The sequence below is a fragment of the Syngnathus acus genome, chromosome 11 (assembly GCF_901709675.1).
Source record: "Syngnathus acus chromosome 11, fSynAcu1.2, whole genome shotgun sequence".
NCBI classification, from domain to species: domain Eukaryota; kingdom Metazoa; phylum Chordata; class Actinopteri; order Syngnathiformes; family Syngnathidae; genus Syngnathus; species Syngnathus acus.
Window position 1 is genome coordinate 6,355,019 of NC_051096.1, and position 16,075 is coordinate 6,371,093.

The 16,075-nt window shown below is 45.1% G+C and overlaps 3 protein-coding genes and 3 long non-coding RNA genes across 10 annotated transcripts in view; 3 read left to right on the top strand and 3 right to left on the bottom strand.

Moving 5' to 3' along the window:
* Window positions 1-4: 4 nt before the first annotated feature.
* gpnmb (glycoprotein (transmembrane) nmb) lies at window positions 5-4,361 on the bottom strand. Of its 3 annotated transcripts, none has more exons than XM_037264639.1 (12): window positions 4,150-4,361; window positions 3,772-3,927; window positions 3,500-3,664; window positions 3,245-3,418; window positions 2,976-3,137; window positions 2,573-2,896; window positions 2,433-2,474; window positions 2,142-2,330; window positions 989-1,094; window positions 697-913; window positions 539-630; window positions 5-436 (listed from the first exon to the last, which is right to left on the bottom strand). In XM_037264639.1, the coding sequence occupies exons 1-12, from the start codon at window positions 4,217-4,219 to the stop codon at window positions 283-285; spliced, it is 1,851 nt and encodes a 616-aa protein (XP_037120534.1). In that variant the 5' UTR covers window positions 4,220-4,361; the 3' UTR covers window positions 5-282. The 3 variants fall into 3 exon arrangements, with proteins under 3 accessions (XP_037120534.1, XP_037120533.1, XP_037120535.1); XM_037264638.1 differs by having other exon boundaries at window positions 539-629; window positions 693-913; window positions 4,150-4,357; XM_037264640.1 differs by having other exon boundaries at window positions 539-629; window positions 693-913; window positions 3,521-3,664; window positions 4,150-4,354.
* A 1,368-nt stretch (window positions 4,362-5,729) lies between these two features.
* On the top strand, window positions 5,730-6,334 carry LOC119130765. Its single transcript, XR_005099510.1, has 3 exons — window positions 5,730-5,953; window positions 6,047-6,153; window positions 6,319-6,334. It is a non-coding gene; the product is annotated as an uncharacterized LOC119130765 (long non-coding RNA).
* LOC119130767 lies at window positions 6,188-6,600 on the bottom strand. Its single transcript, XR_005099513.1, has 2 exons — window positions 6,562-6,600; window positions 6,188-6,326 (listed from the first exon to the last, which is right to left on the bottom strand). It is a non-coding gene; the product is annotated as an uncharacterized LOC119130767 (long non-coding RNA).
* Window positions 6,601-7,004: 404 nt separating this feature from the next.
* LOC119130763 lies at window positions 7,005-7,665 on the top strand. 2 transcript variants are annotated; one of them, XR_005099508.1, is made up of 4 exons: window positions 7,005-7,093; window positions 7,282-7,360; window positions 7,448-7,509; window positions 7,579-7,665. It is a non-coding gene; the product is annotated as an uncharacterized LOC119130763 (long non-coding RNA). The 2 variants fall into 2 exon arrangements; XR_005099507.1 differs by lacking the exon at window positions 7,005-7,093 and adding an exon at window positions 7,101-7,208.
* Window positions 7,666-9,354: 1,689 nt separating this feature from the next.
* On the top strand, window positions 9,355-13,074 carry LOC119130736 (polypeptide N-acetylgalactosaminyltransferase 15-like). The gene is made up of 10 exons (XM_037264648.1): window positions 9,355-10,211; window positions 10,300-10,466; window positions 10,563-10,767; window positions 11,115-11,282; window positions 11,436-11,553; window positions 11,865-12,065; window positions 12,137-12,268; window positions 12,377-12,478; window positions 12,552-12,689; window positions 12,763-13,074. Exons 1-10 carry the CDS (start codon window positions 9,787-9,789, stop codon window positions 12,937-12,939), a joined length of 1,833 nt encoding a protein of 610 aa, XP_037120543.1. The 5' UTR covers window positions 9,355-9,786; the 3' UTR covers window positions 12,940-13,074.
* Window positions 13,075-15,225: 2,151 nt separating this feature from the next.
* kcnh8 (potassium voltage-gated channel, subfamily H (eag-related), member 8) overlaps window positions 15,226-16,075 on the bottom strand; it is a 28,359-nt gene continuing 27,509 nt past the window's right edge. For both annotated transcript variants that reach the window (XM_037264618.1, XM_037264617.1), the window contains exon 16: window positions 15,226-15,931. In XM_037264618.1, coding sequence (XP_037120513.1) covers window positions 15,428-15,931 — 504 coding nt within the window. In that variant the 3' untranslated portion in view covers window positions 15,226-15,427. The remainder of the gene's footprint in view (window positions 15,932-16,075) is intronic.

Sequence of the window (16,075 nt, forward strand, 5' to 3'; positions counted from 1 at the left end):
TCTGGAGATTTGTTACTTGGCAGCTTTTATTAGTCATCACATTCTTGTTAATGTCGAATTATTAGTTCAAGCTTGACTGCTTTACACTTAATGTTAGAATCTCTTGAAACGCCATATTGCATAATGTATTCCTTGCAAAATGATTACGTACAGTGATTTCCTCTCTGACATCAGCCAACAGCTCAACACACACACTTTATGATCGTTAATGTCATCTTTAGAGTTTAATGGCGTCTTTGATATGCAATGGATTTACCATTAACTGCTATGACAGAAGGGCACCTAGAGGGGATGTCTCTCGGTCAGCAGGTGATGACGCTCCTCGTTTGAGGGAAACAGCGTCCCCTTCAAGTGCATCACGCGTCCTGCAACCCCAGTGCGTCTGTCGGCATCCTCCAACAGCGACCTACGGATGGGTCGGTACACCTTGTAGCGTCTGGAAAGAGAAGAAAAATGTGTTGCATGTCATCACAGGTCGGCTACTTTTTTTCCTTTTGAAATTAGATTTTATCTTTATCGATATTGCTATTTCACTTACCTGTAAACTACACATGCAATCAATGCAAAGAAGGCTACCAATAGAGCACTTGCAGTGAGGACCACCTCAGTAGTATGAGGGTTCTTGGAATCTACAGAAGGGGAAATTGTCCATTAACATTTTGCATATCTCTAACACTTTCTCTGTCACTCACCAGGAGTCCCTTGCAACTTGTTGATGGTGACGGTGGTGCTGGTCAGGGTCAGGCTACGAGAGTCCTCCAGCGTAATGTTGACGCAGTAGGTCCCCGGCTGCGGAAATGTTCTCCGAAGGTTCACCTCGCACTTTGCAGAAGGAGGAACGTCATTGCACATGATGCTGTCCACCCAAGTGCACGTAGGGTCCGAAACGATGGTGCAGGCTGACTTGGGGACGCTGAAGACGAGGTAAGACTTGAACTCTACTTGGGCAGTGATTCTTTTACCGCTAGAGATAAGGTAACACACACACCTGCCGAGGCATTTTACCAGGAAGCTGATGTCAGTCTTGGTGACTCTGGCAGCCAACACGTCAACAATGCGACTGTTGGCCTTGCTCTTGAGTGGATGCTTGGGCTCTGTGGGGGAAAAAAAAAAAAAAAAAAAGCGACGCAAATGCCAATTGCGATGTCAGAGAGCCTCTATTCTCTAGGATCGGAATCGGCGTGTCATTTGCAAACCCTATATATAGGTTCATCTTATCGTTTTTGTGTATTTTATGTTTATTTGTATATTTATCTTCATTCATATTTATAATTATAATTATATTCATAGGTATATGTATAGTTTAACATAAATATAATTATATTTATATTTATAGACAGAGCAATTCAAAACATCTATTTACCATCACTCCACATGGTTATGTACAAATTGATGATAAATGGATGTTTTGAATTGCTCTGTCGCCCTCTCGTGGTAAAGATTTGAAACACATGCTTAATCCATTAAAAATAGAAATAAAAAAAAGAATAAGTAAAAATACAAACTATAAATATAAATAAATATTAAAATATACAAATAGCAATATGAAATATTTATAATTCTATTTATATTTATAGACAGAGCAATTCAAAACATCTGTTTACCATCACTCCACTTGGTTATGTACAAATTGATGATAAATGGATGTTTTGAATTGCTCTGTCGCCCTCCTGTGGTAAAGATCTGAAGCACATGCTTAAACCATTAAAAATAAATCCCAATAAAAAAGAATGAGTAAAAATACAACTATAACTATAAATAATTATTAAATATACAAATAGCAATACAAAATATTTCTAAGTATATTCGTTTGTTAAAATTATAAAAGTTTATATTTATATTTATAGACATGGCAATGCAAAACATCTATTTACCATCACTCCACTTGGTTATGTACAGATTGATGATAAATGGATGTTTTGAAATGCTCTGTCGCCCTCTTGTGGTAAAGGTCTGAAGCACATGCTAAAACCATTAAAAATAAAAATAATATATTTTAATATTGATTTATATTTATAGTTTGTATTTTTACTTATTCGTTTTTTATTTATTTATTTGTACTTTTTATTTTTAATGGTTTAAGCATGCTTATAAACCGATAAAACTGCAAACTCCTGACCCAGACCCATTCTGACACTTACCGATGATACTGATGTTACCCACAAAGATTCCGTGCACATAGCGGAAACACTCCTTGTCCTCGAGCACACGTTTGGCACGAAGCGAAGCAAAGGGGGTCGACTCTGGGGTCACGCTGGAACCGATGAACGGGAAGGTTTCTGTGGTGGGTAAGCCCGTTGTCATGGTGACAGGAGATGAGGTGGGTATCGCTGAGATGGTTGAAAGAAGTGAGATGTTTACATGAAGTTGTGGGACTTGCAGGCATGTTTAGGGTACATGCAAATTAGCTTCCTTGGGTTTTCAATGCTCACCTCGGGGGGTCGTCATTATGGGTGGTGGAGACGTGGGGCGCTCTAAAAGTGGAATAAAAACATGACCACCAAGAACAATCATTAGCAACAATTTGTAATTATTCTAAAGACAAAAAAAATCGAATTTATAGCATTGTTACCAGTTGGGGGTGGTGTGGATGTTGTCGGCATGGACGTGGCGGGAGCAGGCGGACACTCTGCCGGAAACGCCGCCTCCACCACCAACTTGACGCTCATGTTGCCGACCGTGCTGTAGGCGTGCGTGGTCACGTCGCGATGGGTCACCACCTGGTTGCCGTCCCTAAAGTCCCACATATAGTCGACGGCCGCCGCCGTCTTTAAGTAACCGCTGGGGTCGTGGAGATGCACTCGGAAGACTACATCCTCGCCTCGGAAGAACACGTTATCGGCTGACTGGTTGACAGCAGACTTCTGGAAGATGTCCACTGCCACTGGAATCAAATCTTCGCACAGAGAGCATTCTTGATTAGAAAGTTTCTAGTTCTCTTTAAATTCTCGTATAAATGAAAAAGTGTATTCTACCTGTGACGAAGAAAATGGTGTTGTCACTACTCAAGGGACTGTACTTCCTGCGCTCACGTTTACGATACACCATGACCTCCATGACCTCTGCTCCGAAAGGGATACTGGAGGTGTTGAGGGACAGACTGGAAGAGTGGCCGTCACATGACTCAAAATATTGCCCTGAATCAAGAAAAAAAAAAGAAAAAGATTTAAACAAGGGTGTGTAGACTTTTTATAGCCACTATGACCGTGAAAGGAATACGATGACGTGTGTGGAGGCGTCTCACCCATCGTGTGCCAGACGTAGACGTAGTTTTTGCGCCTCCAGTCGTTACTCTGAGGGAAGGGCTTCCCGTCAGGGAACACGTTGCATTTGGTCGCGTCCGGGCATTTGCCAAAGCCGTAATCGTCAATCCAGGACGTCCAGTGGAAGACGTAGCCTGAGCGTATTTGTCCATTGGCTGCAATAAAGCAAAGTCTTTTGAAGCGCTCTTCTGAAAGTGTGTTGCGAAGGCCCGGCGGGGCCTTTTGAGCAGCAGCACCTGAGGCCTCCAGCTCCGTACCGTCGTCACAGTGCTCGTCCCACACCAGCTCCCCGCTGTCGTCCTCCTTCTGGCACGGGGGATACTCCAGCTTGGCCGTGAATGTGATGACGGAACCGTTGAGTGCGGGGCTGTCGCTGGTGAGACGCACTGTGGGTTTACCTCCTGTGACATCAGTTCAACACTTTATCAGAATCAATCTACGCTTGCACGATATCGTGACCAGCAGAACACGCTCATCCACAAGATGGCGCAAAATAAAATGAACTCGCCTCGTCTTCTCATGAGCTCCTTGGGTTTGGGTTTCATGGGCGGGTAGAGGTAGTCGTCCCACGGGGCGCTGTCGGGATTCCAGCCGGGGATGCTTGGAATGGGAAAAGGAGACTTTCCTGGGGGGATGTGCTTGTGGGGGAACATGTCAGCATATGCTGGAGAAAGAAATTGTTCATACTTGTTAAGACAAAAAAAAATAACTTCAGCGGAATCTCAGCTAATGAAACTCATGAGACTCTGGAATAGTCTCATAGAATAGATGGAGGACATCATCACTGTCAAATCGCAAATATTTAAAGTGTTATTTTCTGTACCAATCAAAATGAAGAGTATTAAATACACTCATTTAAAAACAGTAACCGCTAAAAATATCTTACTTTTGCGTCCATCCGCTTGAGAGACAAAATAGATGCATGCCAGCAATAAAATATATGTCAAGACTCCCATCTTCCAAAAAAAAAAAAAAAAAAGTAAAGTAGTCCTTCTGCTTGAGTTCAGACGTGATGTTCTCCCTCTCTCCTGCTCGTCCTGCTGCGATTTGGCTGTTTGTTTGCTTGTGGGCAATAATTGAATCTGGTGCTGGTGAGCACATTGACATGTGACGCTGCTTAACGAGACGCATCTCATCCCTCATTAGAGTGCGTGAGGCAAGCAAGTCATGAGGAGTGGGGGAGCTTCCTCTTTTCTTCTGTCTACTTTTGAAGAAGAATGCATGGCTGGACTGCAACCTTTTATGACACCGTCCACGGGATTATGACTTTACTTTACTGACCCAACGGTGGGCCAAAGATTGTTGCACCACAGAAGCTCAAAAGCAGAAGGAAAGCGTCCAAACTGTCTGTCATCCAACGTGATTGTCATCATTGTTTCAGCGTTGCTACCACTCACAAGGTCTTGGCCCAAATTTATTTTCATTTTAAAGGTCAAAGAAAAAGCAGCACATTAAGTAAGCCAAAGCAGTCATCATGACAGGTCACCGGGGGGCGCTAGTGTGCAAAAGATAAAGGTTGCCTTGGTGGACGTGACGTCAGACCTGCAGGTGAATTGGAAACAGGTGTGCACAGGTGAGTCATGAAGTGCGGGTGTGGCAACATGGCGAGTGCGTCGCCTTTTTCAGCACACGAGGAACCTACTGCACCCACCAGCCATCAAGCGGGGTTCTACTGGTCAACAAAGCATCTTAAAATTTATGGTTTAGTGGATGTCCATGTTTTGTTTGTGACTGAAGCAGACAAGAAGACACCAGTGTGATTAATTTAAGCTCTTTATTTATGATCACCAATAAACAAAGTAACAAATAAACTGCACTCGAGTGTGTCACGTGAGTCTTCAATTTTAGGTTGGAGTGCAGTCACAAGGTCCAGCGGGGACGTCAGCCTTTGACCACTTCCCAAGCAATGCTGTCCTTGGTTCAGCAGACATGGGTTCGATCCACACACTAAGCCCTATTTCCTCTATTTAGTAAATTGAGGACAGTCTGAGATTCGAAATTGTTTCTTCTGAACACAAGGCAAAAACTTTACCCAAACAGGGATCTTAAGGTCGATTTAGTAAATGTATTTATTGTGCCTGAAATACGCAAAAATACTACGAAATTTTCACGTCAAAGTGGCAAAGACTTTACCTGGTGTTCAGAAGACCTGGGTTCGAGACCCATTGGGAGTACCTTTTGTATATCAAACAGAGATACATGAGTCTCGGACTCGAGGCAGAAACTTTACATAATAGGCAAAACAGGGATCTTGCTCTCATTAGTCGATTTAGTATATGTAGTGTTGTCCAATACATGTGCCTGAGAATCGAACTCGAGTCTCCGGAACACCAGGCAAAAGCTTAACCCGATCGACCACCTGTAACTCAACAACATTTCGGACGCTCCTTGACATGCCAGGTGGTTGTCGAGTGGTTTACGACATTGCCTAATGAAAACGAAATGCGGGTTCGAGCCCAGCCCCCCCTTGAACTTGTGTACTCACCTTTTATCTATGCGGATTTTCATTTTTTTTTTTTTCTTCGATGACGTCATCACCGGAACACTATAAAAGTCGGGCAAACGAAGCAGTCAGTTTTGCACGCCGCCTCTGACGGAGAGGAGTCCTCCTCCACCTGCAGCTCTGCACGCATTTCCACCAGCTCATCTAAAACTTCGATTATGTGAGTATTCTCTTTTTTAGACACAAGGTAAGTACAAATGACACTTTCTTGCTTGCTTTTAAGACCTAACTGCTTTTGCTCACTTTTAACGTTGAGTTTCTCTTTTTGACTTGCTCACAGCGTGCTAAGGTGCAAGCTAAATTTTAGACGTGCGTTGGCAATGGACGCCTTAAATTGCACCAAAAAGCATTCATTTGCCATCTGGACGCCGGCGCTGTTACCTCAAGGTAAGTAGACAAAACAATTCACATTCAAACAGAATGAAACAAATGCATAATAATGCATATGCGTTTTAATTGTCTTCTTTTGTCTGCAGGTGAGAGTCTTCAAATTGAGCCTGAACTACCTATGCGTTTCAAAGTGGATAATGCTTATCTCTTTTCTGTCCACAGGCCTGTATCTGCAACACAACGACCAGATTGACTACAAAATGGCAGAATTTCAGTTTTTATATGAAATATATCAAAGTTACTAAATCAAGTAATGTTCTTTTTCTTTGTCTGCAGGCTCCAAAAGCTGTCATTGGTGTGGCTTCATGAGACATTTGCATGTCTTCTCTTAACATGCCCACCAAATGTAGCATAGCTAAGCCAAACCAGCTCACAAGGCTGTCAGTTTAAAAGTAGAATACTTACTTTTTTACCGTGTCTTTCAGGCCAGCAAGCTGTGCACATTCAGCCATGCACAAATGTTTGCAAAGTTTACTCCAGCAGGTGACACAATCACGATTCAAGTGGCAACAGCTCAGTGGCCTAGTGGTAGAGTGTCCGCCCTGAGACTGGAAGGTTGTGGGTTCAAACCCCGGCCGGCCGGGTCATACCAAAGACTATAAAAATGGGACCCATTGCCTCCCTGCTTGGCACTCGGCATTAAGGGTTGGAATTGGGGGGTTAGATCACCAACTGATTCCCGAGCGCGGCACCGCTGCTGCTCACTGCTCCCCTCTCCCCCAGGGGATGGATTAAAATCACACGGGGATGGGTTCAATGCAGAGGACAAATTTCACCACACCCAGGTGTGTGTGTGACGATCATTGGGACTTTTAACTTTAACAGGCGCGCTGAAGTCATTAAGCGTGTCTTCCCGCTTTTGTCCACTAGGTGATGCCAAAGGACCGGGTTCTTGCCGCATGGATCTTCCCCGGTGAAGAAAAAGCTTATCTCCAAGGTTTGAACCTGTTGAAAATACAAATTGGATGAATCCAAGTACTTAACACTTGGTTGTTCTAGGTGCAGGGCATCAGATAAAGTTGTGATCAACTTCCTGTCTAAAATGCAGCCAGGTTTCACACACTACCAAACCCTGTTGCATATTTTATTTAAAAGAATTGCCTGCCTTTTTCCCTCTCGATGCAGTTCAGTTCCAGTAAAAATGCCGTCTAGGACTTGGTCACCATGATCCTCCACCTGCTAGGCAAAGACATTCTCCAAAAAGGTCCTCAAAGCTGCCTCTATTGTCAGTACTGACATTGAAATAAACTTACAAAAGTGACGCTTGATTGTTCCCCTCGTTTATGTGCAGGTGTCTGTCCTGTCGAGTCTTTGCAACATTTTAGGAGCTTGGCCTGCTGTTGGTCGTCTGAGGTTCGAGTCTACAGTTAAAAATAAAGTCAACCAAAACTGAGTCATTGTGGCTGTTCCTTTTCATTTCAGAGTCCAGGTCCACAAATTGGAAAGCCCTGCCACAGGTTGACTTTAGCCACAAGTGCTTCTACTCCGTTGGCTGGTAAACTAGCTCCCAGAGTAGAAGCACCAGTAGCTAAAGCCAAACTGTGGCGACTGACTGAGGGGTGAACGTTTGTAATCTCGATGTTTTAAAGTGTTCAAAAAGCTTGACTGATGGTCAAACGACAAAATAATAAACTTGATATTATATTACCTTTTATTATAATAATTTATCTTCCACAACCACTTAGCACTGATTAAAATCATATTTTGAAAATAATTAGTCTCGTTCGACCGTGCTGGTGGACCTAATATTTTGACCCTCTCTAGTCACAAGAGGCTCAATGCTCTGTAGAAGGTAAATGAAGGCATACATAGGCAGCAAGTAGTACCTTTAGAAAACAGCTTGGCGTTGATTTGTGCAGGTAGATGACCAGCGGCCGACGTGGAGCCTCCACTCTGATACTGAATCGGTTTCGTATCAATGGCAAGTATGCTGTTAAACTACTAAAACGCCTGCACATGTCAACTTACTTGAATCGTTTACTGAGCTCCTCCCTCCAATGGTTCCTGGGTTTTAAGTGCAGTTAATGTGCTTCTGCGCCCCCTGGTGGTCACACTGTCTAAAAACAGGTGGTCTCATGTGGGCTTTATTCGGGGAAAGGAACAACCGTGGCGCCCTGGGAGTAAAACAGAACATTACATACATACAAGCAATCAAATAATTATCACAAAATAAAACAGCCCAAATAAAAAATGTATATTCATGTTTTTCCCCCTTTTGGTATTTTATAAGACACAATTTCATTATCCTGTTGAGATCATATGTACAATTTTAAAGTCTTTGTGTTAGGTTCACAAATCAAAAGATTTCTCACTGGGCACATCCAGTAAATTTTTAATGGGGAAGTGGAATGCAGACACATTCCTCCTGTGAGTGTGTGTCTCTGTGGTGGGAGGAAGCCTTCTCAAGTGTATTTTGGCTTAACAGACGACATATGGGAGTGTTTGCTTCTGGAAACGCATATTATTTTATCCCCATTTGCCCTATGACTGAACATGTTCCCACCAGAACACAAGCAACTAACCTGGGCTGACCCCTTCTCTTTTCCTCCACGCAGGCCTCTCATTTGGGTCCGCCTTCTCTTTCTTCTTCACCTACCACATTTGCTCCTTCTCTGAGAAAAGCTCCTGCAAAGAACAATAACCCTGACGTGCTACATTAGCGCAGATTGCTGGTTAACACACAAATGAACTCTTATTTAACCCTGTTCGTGTTTCTCAGATGTCCTCATCTCACCGCTGTAATCACAAACATGAGAGGAAACGCTGCCCTGTCATCCCAAGTAGAGGAGGTGCAGTAAATATACTGTTTGCAGATGTGTACTTAAAAAAAAAAAACAATGTTTAATTCAATGTGTGTGCAGTAAGGGGTTAAACATGCGTTAACAAAAATCTCATAAAAATATTTTTACTGCAGTGCTGTAACTCTAAATCTGACGGTGATAGCAACCTGCTGGGAAAACTCGATTTTCCATCGTCTTATCCTTCATCCAGATGAACTGTCAAACTGCCAAGACGGAACCATGAGATCCAAACTGGACCCGAATGCTGCTGTTTTCTGACTTTGACAGATGGCCTGCAGCCTGCAAACAGTACCAAAGCAAGACTGTCAAACACACAACTTGATGTTGTCATTGTTCAGTTATGTCGATTATTTTCAAGACAGGCTTGTAAAAAATTGTACTCTCCAAAATTATTCACAGTCTTGAGTCTTCTGCTAAGGATCATGGATGAATTTGAGCTTACCCATTTGAGCGAGGGGTGTGGCTACAACTTTGTCTAATCGCACAAAGAAATATAAAAACTTACATTTTTGATCAATTCTATGCAATAGACTTTCTTTTGACGGCTTGGGTAATTGGAGGAGCCAAACGCGAGGAACGGCTTGGGTAATTGGAGGAGCCAAACGAGAGCCCTGCAGGCTTTAGGACCGCGGGGTGTGCACGATGACAGGCGATCCACTCCACAGTAATGGGAGTTGTTGGTGCTCCGGGCAACCTGCTCGTCCAGTCTAATGGATTCAAATGTGGTCGGTGCGCTCATGGTGCAGTGGATTCCTTTTTTGGATAGACTAAACGCAAGCATGGAAGTGAGACTTGAACTGGGCTAAGTTTTTGGGAGCCTCTCTGCAACATGGGGCTGTGGGGCAGACACCGGAGGATGTTGTGTTTATGGTTGTTGCTTCTTGGAGTCACTTTGCTTCTGTTGATCGTTTCTGACCTTTTCCACGAAGAAGAACAACAACGCTCCCACCAGACACTTGCTGGCGCCCCACGCCGCCCCTTCCAGCGGCCCCCGGATCCGCCGGACGATTTGGAGCTGATCGGAGACGCAGAATTGGAGCTGGTACCCGAGTTCGTCCCCATCAACTCGCTTAAGGAGGACCAACTTTTGTTCGTGGCGTCCACGCAGAACGCAAAAGACCTGCGGCATAAGAATGGGAATTACAAGATGCTCTTGCCCGCGTCGAGGAGGGAATTTCTGTCCGGTCGTGTGGAAGAAGAAGAGCAGGATCAATACGACAACCAGATCTCACTGCCTGAGGCGCGACATCCTAAGTGAGTCGGGGAAACAAAATCACTTTTACGCATGGACTACTTCGGTGTGGATACGTTACTCAGTGTCAGATGAATTCTTTTGTGATAGGTGCTTTGGCGAACAGTACAGTGAATCATTGCCTTCTGCCAGCGTGGTCATCTGCTTTCACGATGAGGCTTGGTCCACACTTTTACGCACACTGCACAGCGTCATCAACACAGCGCCCAGTGCCTTCCTGGTGGAGCTCCTCCTAGTGGACGACCTCAGTACACATGGTATGAAGTACAGGAATCATAGTATGGCGGTGGTCCATAGATTCTTATGCATTCTCCATCATGTATTCATCACAACACATATTTCTTTTTCTCCAGATAACCTGAAGACTCAGCTCAGTGAATATGTGTCCCACCTGGATGGGGTACGTTTGATTCGCAGCACGAAGCGCCTCGGGGTCGGAGGGTGCCGTAACCTGGGTGCATCCATAGCTTCGGGGGCGGTTCTGGTGTTCATGGACTCACACGTTGAATGCCACAACGGCTGGCTGGAACCACTCCTGGAGAGGGTGGCCCAGGACAGGTAAGAGCCCACCTAATAATAAAAAGAAAAAAAAATACCTCATGCCCCCCACACCAGTAGACAAAGAGCACAGTAGTACATGCTAGTAGGATGTCAAATGGATGTCATTCCGTAGCAGGGGGTGCAGCTCTCGTGGTGTGGCTCCAATTAGGCCTCCAATTAGGCAGCTCTCTTTGGTCGGGAAATGGATAGTCTCCGTTTCTGTTTTGCTCCACATTTGTTGTCGCTATCATTCAACCACATGAAAGAAATATTTCAAACACATGTAATCCAGAGACAGGACTAATAGAAGACAGCGTGTTATTCGACACAGACACGCACGTCATGGATGTGGTGTTTCTTTGCAGGACCAGAGTCGTTTCCCCCATCATGGATGTGATCCACTGGGAGACTTTCAAGTACAACGCCACCCAGTGGCCAGTGTGGGGGGTTTTCGACTGGAATCTGGACTTTTCCTGGGAATCCAAACCGCAACTGCTGGACGGGGACTCGGACTTGGCGGTTGAACCTGTATTGTGAGTTTACAGGCTGTTATGGCCTTTCTGTGTCTTGACTACAGCCCAAAGTTGAACTTCCGTTGTTCCGACGCTTTAACACATCAGAGGAATGTTTTTCTCAATCTTCTGTGCTGTGATTACTTCAACCTGTTCTGATTCTGACTGCAATAGGAGTCCAGCATTAGGAGGTGGAGTTCTGGCCTTGGACAGACATTTCTTCCATAAAGTGGGAGCCTTTGATCCTGGGATTCTACTGTGGGGAGGGGAACAGATTGAGCTGTCAATCAGGGTCTGTTTTTGTTTGAAATCCAGCACAAAGAAATATGAATCATGTGTAAATGGTTTTTCACTGCGCTTGGGTGATCCACTTGCCTTTAGCCAAGATGTTGAGAATGTTGTGTTCAAGTAATGGTCTTGGAATGTTTTGCTTTCCACCAGAGATCAAAATAACAAGAGAATAGGACTTGACCATTTGACCCCATTTTAGGGAAATGTGATGAATTCATTGGGATGCAAAAGATTGTTATTCACATTCTTTCAAATGAGAATCCAACAGGAAGAGGAAACCTAATCCTGCTGTTATTGCTAACGCTATCCAAGGTGTGGTCGTGCGGAGGCTCAATGGAGGTGGTTCCTTGCTCCCGAGTGGCCCACCTAGACCACCGCCTCCCCCGCCCCCCTTCCCGCTTCCAAGACCAGGAGCAGCTTGAGAGGAACAAGATCCGCACAGCTGACACGTGGATGGACACGTACCGCAATATTTTCTACAGGCGGGACACGCTGGCTCATTTTATTAGGCAGGTGTGTGTGTGTCCAGTGATATCGGAGTACGCCCGTACAAAATGTACAAAAATGTGCTTTATTACGTGCAGTCTGAGAGGCCGAATATTACCGAGCGCCAGCAGTTGAAGATGACTTTGGGATGTAGGGACTTCCACTGGTACCTGACGACAATCCATCCCCAACTTTACATTCCGCAGGATAGACCAGGATTCTCGGGCGAGGTAATATGGGAACACGCAGTTTAGTTCTAGGGCAATATTTAAGAAAATATTTAGAAAAATACTTACTTAGTCGAATACTGAATGTGAGTCACTTTTGTCTTTTCGAAGCTGTACAACGTCGCAGTCGATGGCTGCATCGACCACCATCCAGGTCAAGGGGCGCATGTCGGAGCCATGATCCTAGCGCCATGCAGTGGCACAGGCAGGCAGGTAACCATGGCAACAGTCTCCTCACACTGCAAGAAAGTCACAGGCCACAAAGATAACCTGCAGGTTATTGCAGCATTGTGACCTCAACTCCGACGGGGAAGTGCGATGGGGTCCCGCGGGGGCTTTGTGTATGGACGCCGTTGGAGACCAGGTGGTCCTCTCCCAGTGTTGGCAGCCAATCAGTGAAAGGCTCCAGTGGACGTTCATAAAGGTGAAGCAGGAGCGAAGATTTTTATAACCTCTTGAGATGACTTTCTGGTCTGCAAGGTTTTGTTTCTTTCCAGCTGAGTGGCCAGTTGCTACATCGGCAGTCTCTGTTGTGTGTGGAGGCTGTGAAGGATGGACGTGGCACACCATCGGATCAAGTCGGTGCCCAGACGGGTGCGGGAGACCTCGTCTTGCGCCCCTGCACGCGGCATCCCACGCAGCAGTGGCACTTTGAGCAGCTTGTGTCACCCTAATATTTGTCCAAAAAATGTATATAATCATAATAATCTATGATCATCTACATTATGGTAAAACGTTCACAATATTTGCTCCTGTTTTAAGGATTTTAGATGGAACTCCTATTTTTAATAAAAGACTATCAGCTCACAGCCAAAGAGCATGATAAAATTGTTAATAAATTTAAGCAGTAAAAAGTTTTTTTTTTTTTTCAATTTTTCTTCCATAAACAGATGTGAACAGCAGATGGCGTAGTTTATAAACCTTAAGATCAAGGTTTTCCAAAATCTGCCCAATGGGCTTGCTATACCACTCCAGCAGATACACAATGAATTAATTGCGATCCTGCAATCTAGTGGTAAAAAAAAAAAAGAACATGTCACTTCCCTTTCAAGGAGAAGGAGACGCCGTCATTCGGCAGATGTTGCAGAAGCTTCACTTGATGGAACTTGATGAAAGGAAGCCACCATTCATCTCCGGCTTGTGACGTACCTATTGTTCTGCCACCCTTTGCGGCGGCAGCGTTTGTACCATAGCACACATGGGAGCAGCTCAGAGTCATTTATCAAACACACAAGTGTCGTGCGAGCTCCATTCACGTCCTCTCCTTTGTCTGCAATGCAAACACAGCAGACGGCATCTCACACACAAACGGTAAAACACTCAAGTGATCAGTGTGGCTGTACACACAACCACAAGATTAGCGTGGATGAGGGCCGCAAATAATATTTTTCACATCCTCAGCACAGCTGGTACATTTCAACATTGTGAAAAGAAATTAACAGTAAGAAATTCTCACATAGTTGAATGTACTTACATCGTTCTGCATTCGTGTTAGCCAAATCTAACTGACCTTTCCAGTTGAATGGGAAAAAAAAAAGCAGGTTGGGTACAAAGCAGGATGGGCCTCAGTTTGGACTGAGTGATATCATGAGAAATGCTTAATAAAAGATGAGTTCACTGTAGGGAGGAAAAATGATACCATGTTACTATGGATGAGGGAAATAGTTGATAGAAACTCCTAGGAAAGAAGAACAGCTACTTTGGATGAATATTTAAACACTGAAGAATACTTAAAAAAAACGACCCTGACTTAACAGTCCTGTTAGTCATTTATTAGCATATCAATTCTCGGATCTAATATCAAAATCTGAAGGGAGGATAAAATGATTCATTCCAGTACATTCCATGTGCAAAGGATCTTAATACAACATTAACGCAAATCATCAGAAGCCAGTCAGGACCTTTGTCCGATTCGGGATCCCCGCCTATGCTGCCCAACAAAACTGGCACTACCTCGTATCCTAATAACATCTTGCATTCTTTAAGGTATAAAAATACATTTTGTTTTGATACATTCATATAAATATAAAAGTCTTCAATACTGTGCATTTCTGTGGGAATATTGCCTTCGTTCTTCACCTGCGAGAAAACAAATGTCAGAGCCAAAAAGCCTTGATGAGCATCAGGGAAACGGCCTAAGCAATTTGTTATCGGTCTACTCCTGACCCCCCCACAACAGGTATGCATCTGATGCCTTTAGGCTTTAAATTACCTGGCTGTTTCAAAAAATGAACCCACATCAATAAATATGCATCAGTAAATGTCAAGTTTGGTTATTAAAACAGTGTTGTCATTTAAATAGAAGGATAAATGGCGAGCTGGGACATGCGGCATGTTAATGTGCGTCTACAGCAACTACTCAAAAAAGTGCTCCGACTAGCATGCACAGAGAGACCACGGAAGGGGGACCGAGAACCGGTGATGGGGAAATATTGGAAAAGAGCCCGAGAGGGAGAAGCGGAGCCTACTTAGTGTGACAGCAGGCCCGGAGTTGTTCTGAGCCAAGCGTAGCCAGCACCCCCAACCCGACCGCCCCCGGTTCCCCGAGGACCAGTCGGAAAGAGTGCAATATGTCTAACCTCTTGTTCTTCATCCCCCCAACGTGTTGGATAACCAGGAGCAATCAGGGCTGGTCCTTGGGAAAGAGCAGTGAGAGGTAGGTAGGAGGCTTCGGCAAACGGTTGAGTGGGGATGGCCCACCTTCACTAAAGACTCCTCATCGTGAATGGCTCCTCAGAGGATTTGTTTTCTTCTTCTAGCCTTAACGTTTTCATACCTGCATCTTTTCGGCCCTGAAAAAGGTATCAAACCTCGGAGTCCGATAATAAATTGCATGGGTAGAAAGACTCCTACTGTGTGTCTATTGCTTTCAAATTGCTTTCAAATGGGAAGGTGCCTCAGGGGGTAGTCGGGTGGCAGAAGGAAAAGGAAAGGAAGGAGTGAGGGAGGGAGGGGTTTGGTTATTTGCCTTTAACCTTTAATCCCTGTCCTAATAAACAGCAAAATGCAAAAAAGCTAACGCTAACACAACCAATTTGTTTTCATGCGTGTTTTCATTGTGTCTCTAATGCAAGAGTGACCTTGCATCCCTGCAAAAAACATGTGATCATTCCCAGTCATGTCTACGGAAAGAAAGGCCAACGGCTGCCAGATGCAGGCCTGCTACAAACTCTTACTTTGGTTCTGGTAGAGCTCCACGAGTCCACAGGGAGGGGAGCGCCCGTAGCTCCGATGAGGGCTCGCGTCACTCCCGTCCTGCGGAGGTGGACCGTGTACCCTTGACCTGATAGAGGTAGAAAGCCCGTCTTTGCATCGGTGAGTCTCCGGTGAGCCGAAGGGCGAGGAAGTCAGGTGTGCCTCTGCGATGATGGAGGAGGATTGCGTTTGAAAGGGACCGGGGGCGTACCCCAGCTGAAGGTCCCGGGGTCTGTGCCACGAGGGCGCCGGGAGCCGAGAGGGGGGCGTGTCCGTCCAGATGGAGGGAGTCTGAGACGAGGGCGGGGAAGGGTAGCACGCGTGGGCCGGGTGAATGCGCTGGCCCGGGGAGCAATGTGTGGGGCACGCCACTGTTGCTTGGGGCCCGGATGACATCAGGGTCTCCATGAGCTGGGCCATTCGCTTCATCACCTGGCCAAGGTCTGCTACTTCCCTGCCTAGGTTTAGCACCTTCCAATAAACAAAGCAAAATAAACAACACGTGCGATATTCAATCACTCAATTCATCAATGCATTGTCTGTCAGTTCATCCATCCATCCACGCGTGGGGGGTGGGCATGTGGACAGAGGGCCATGAAAGCATGCCAACGTGCC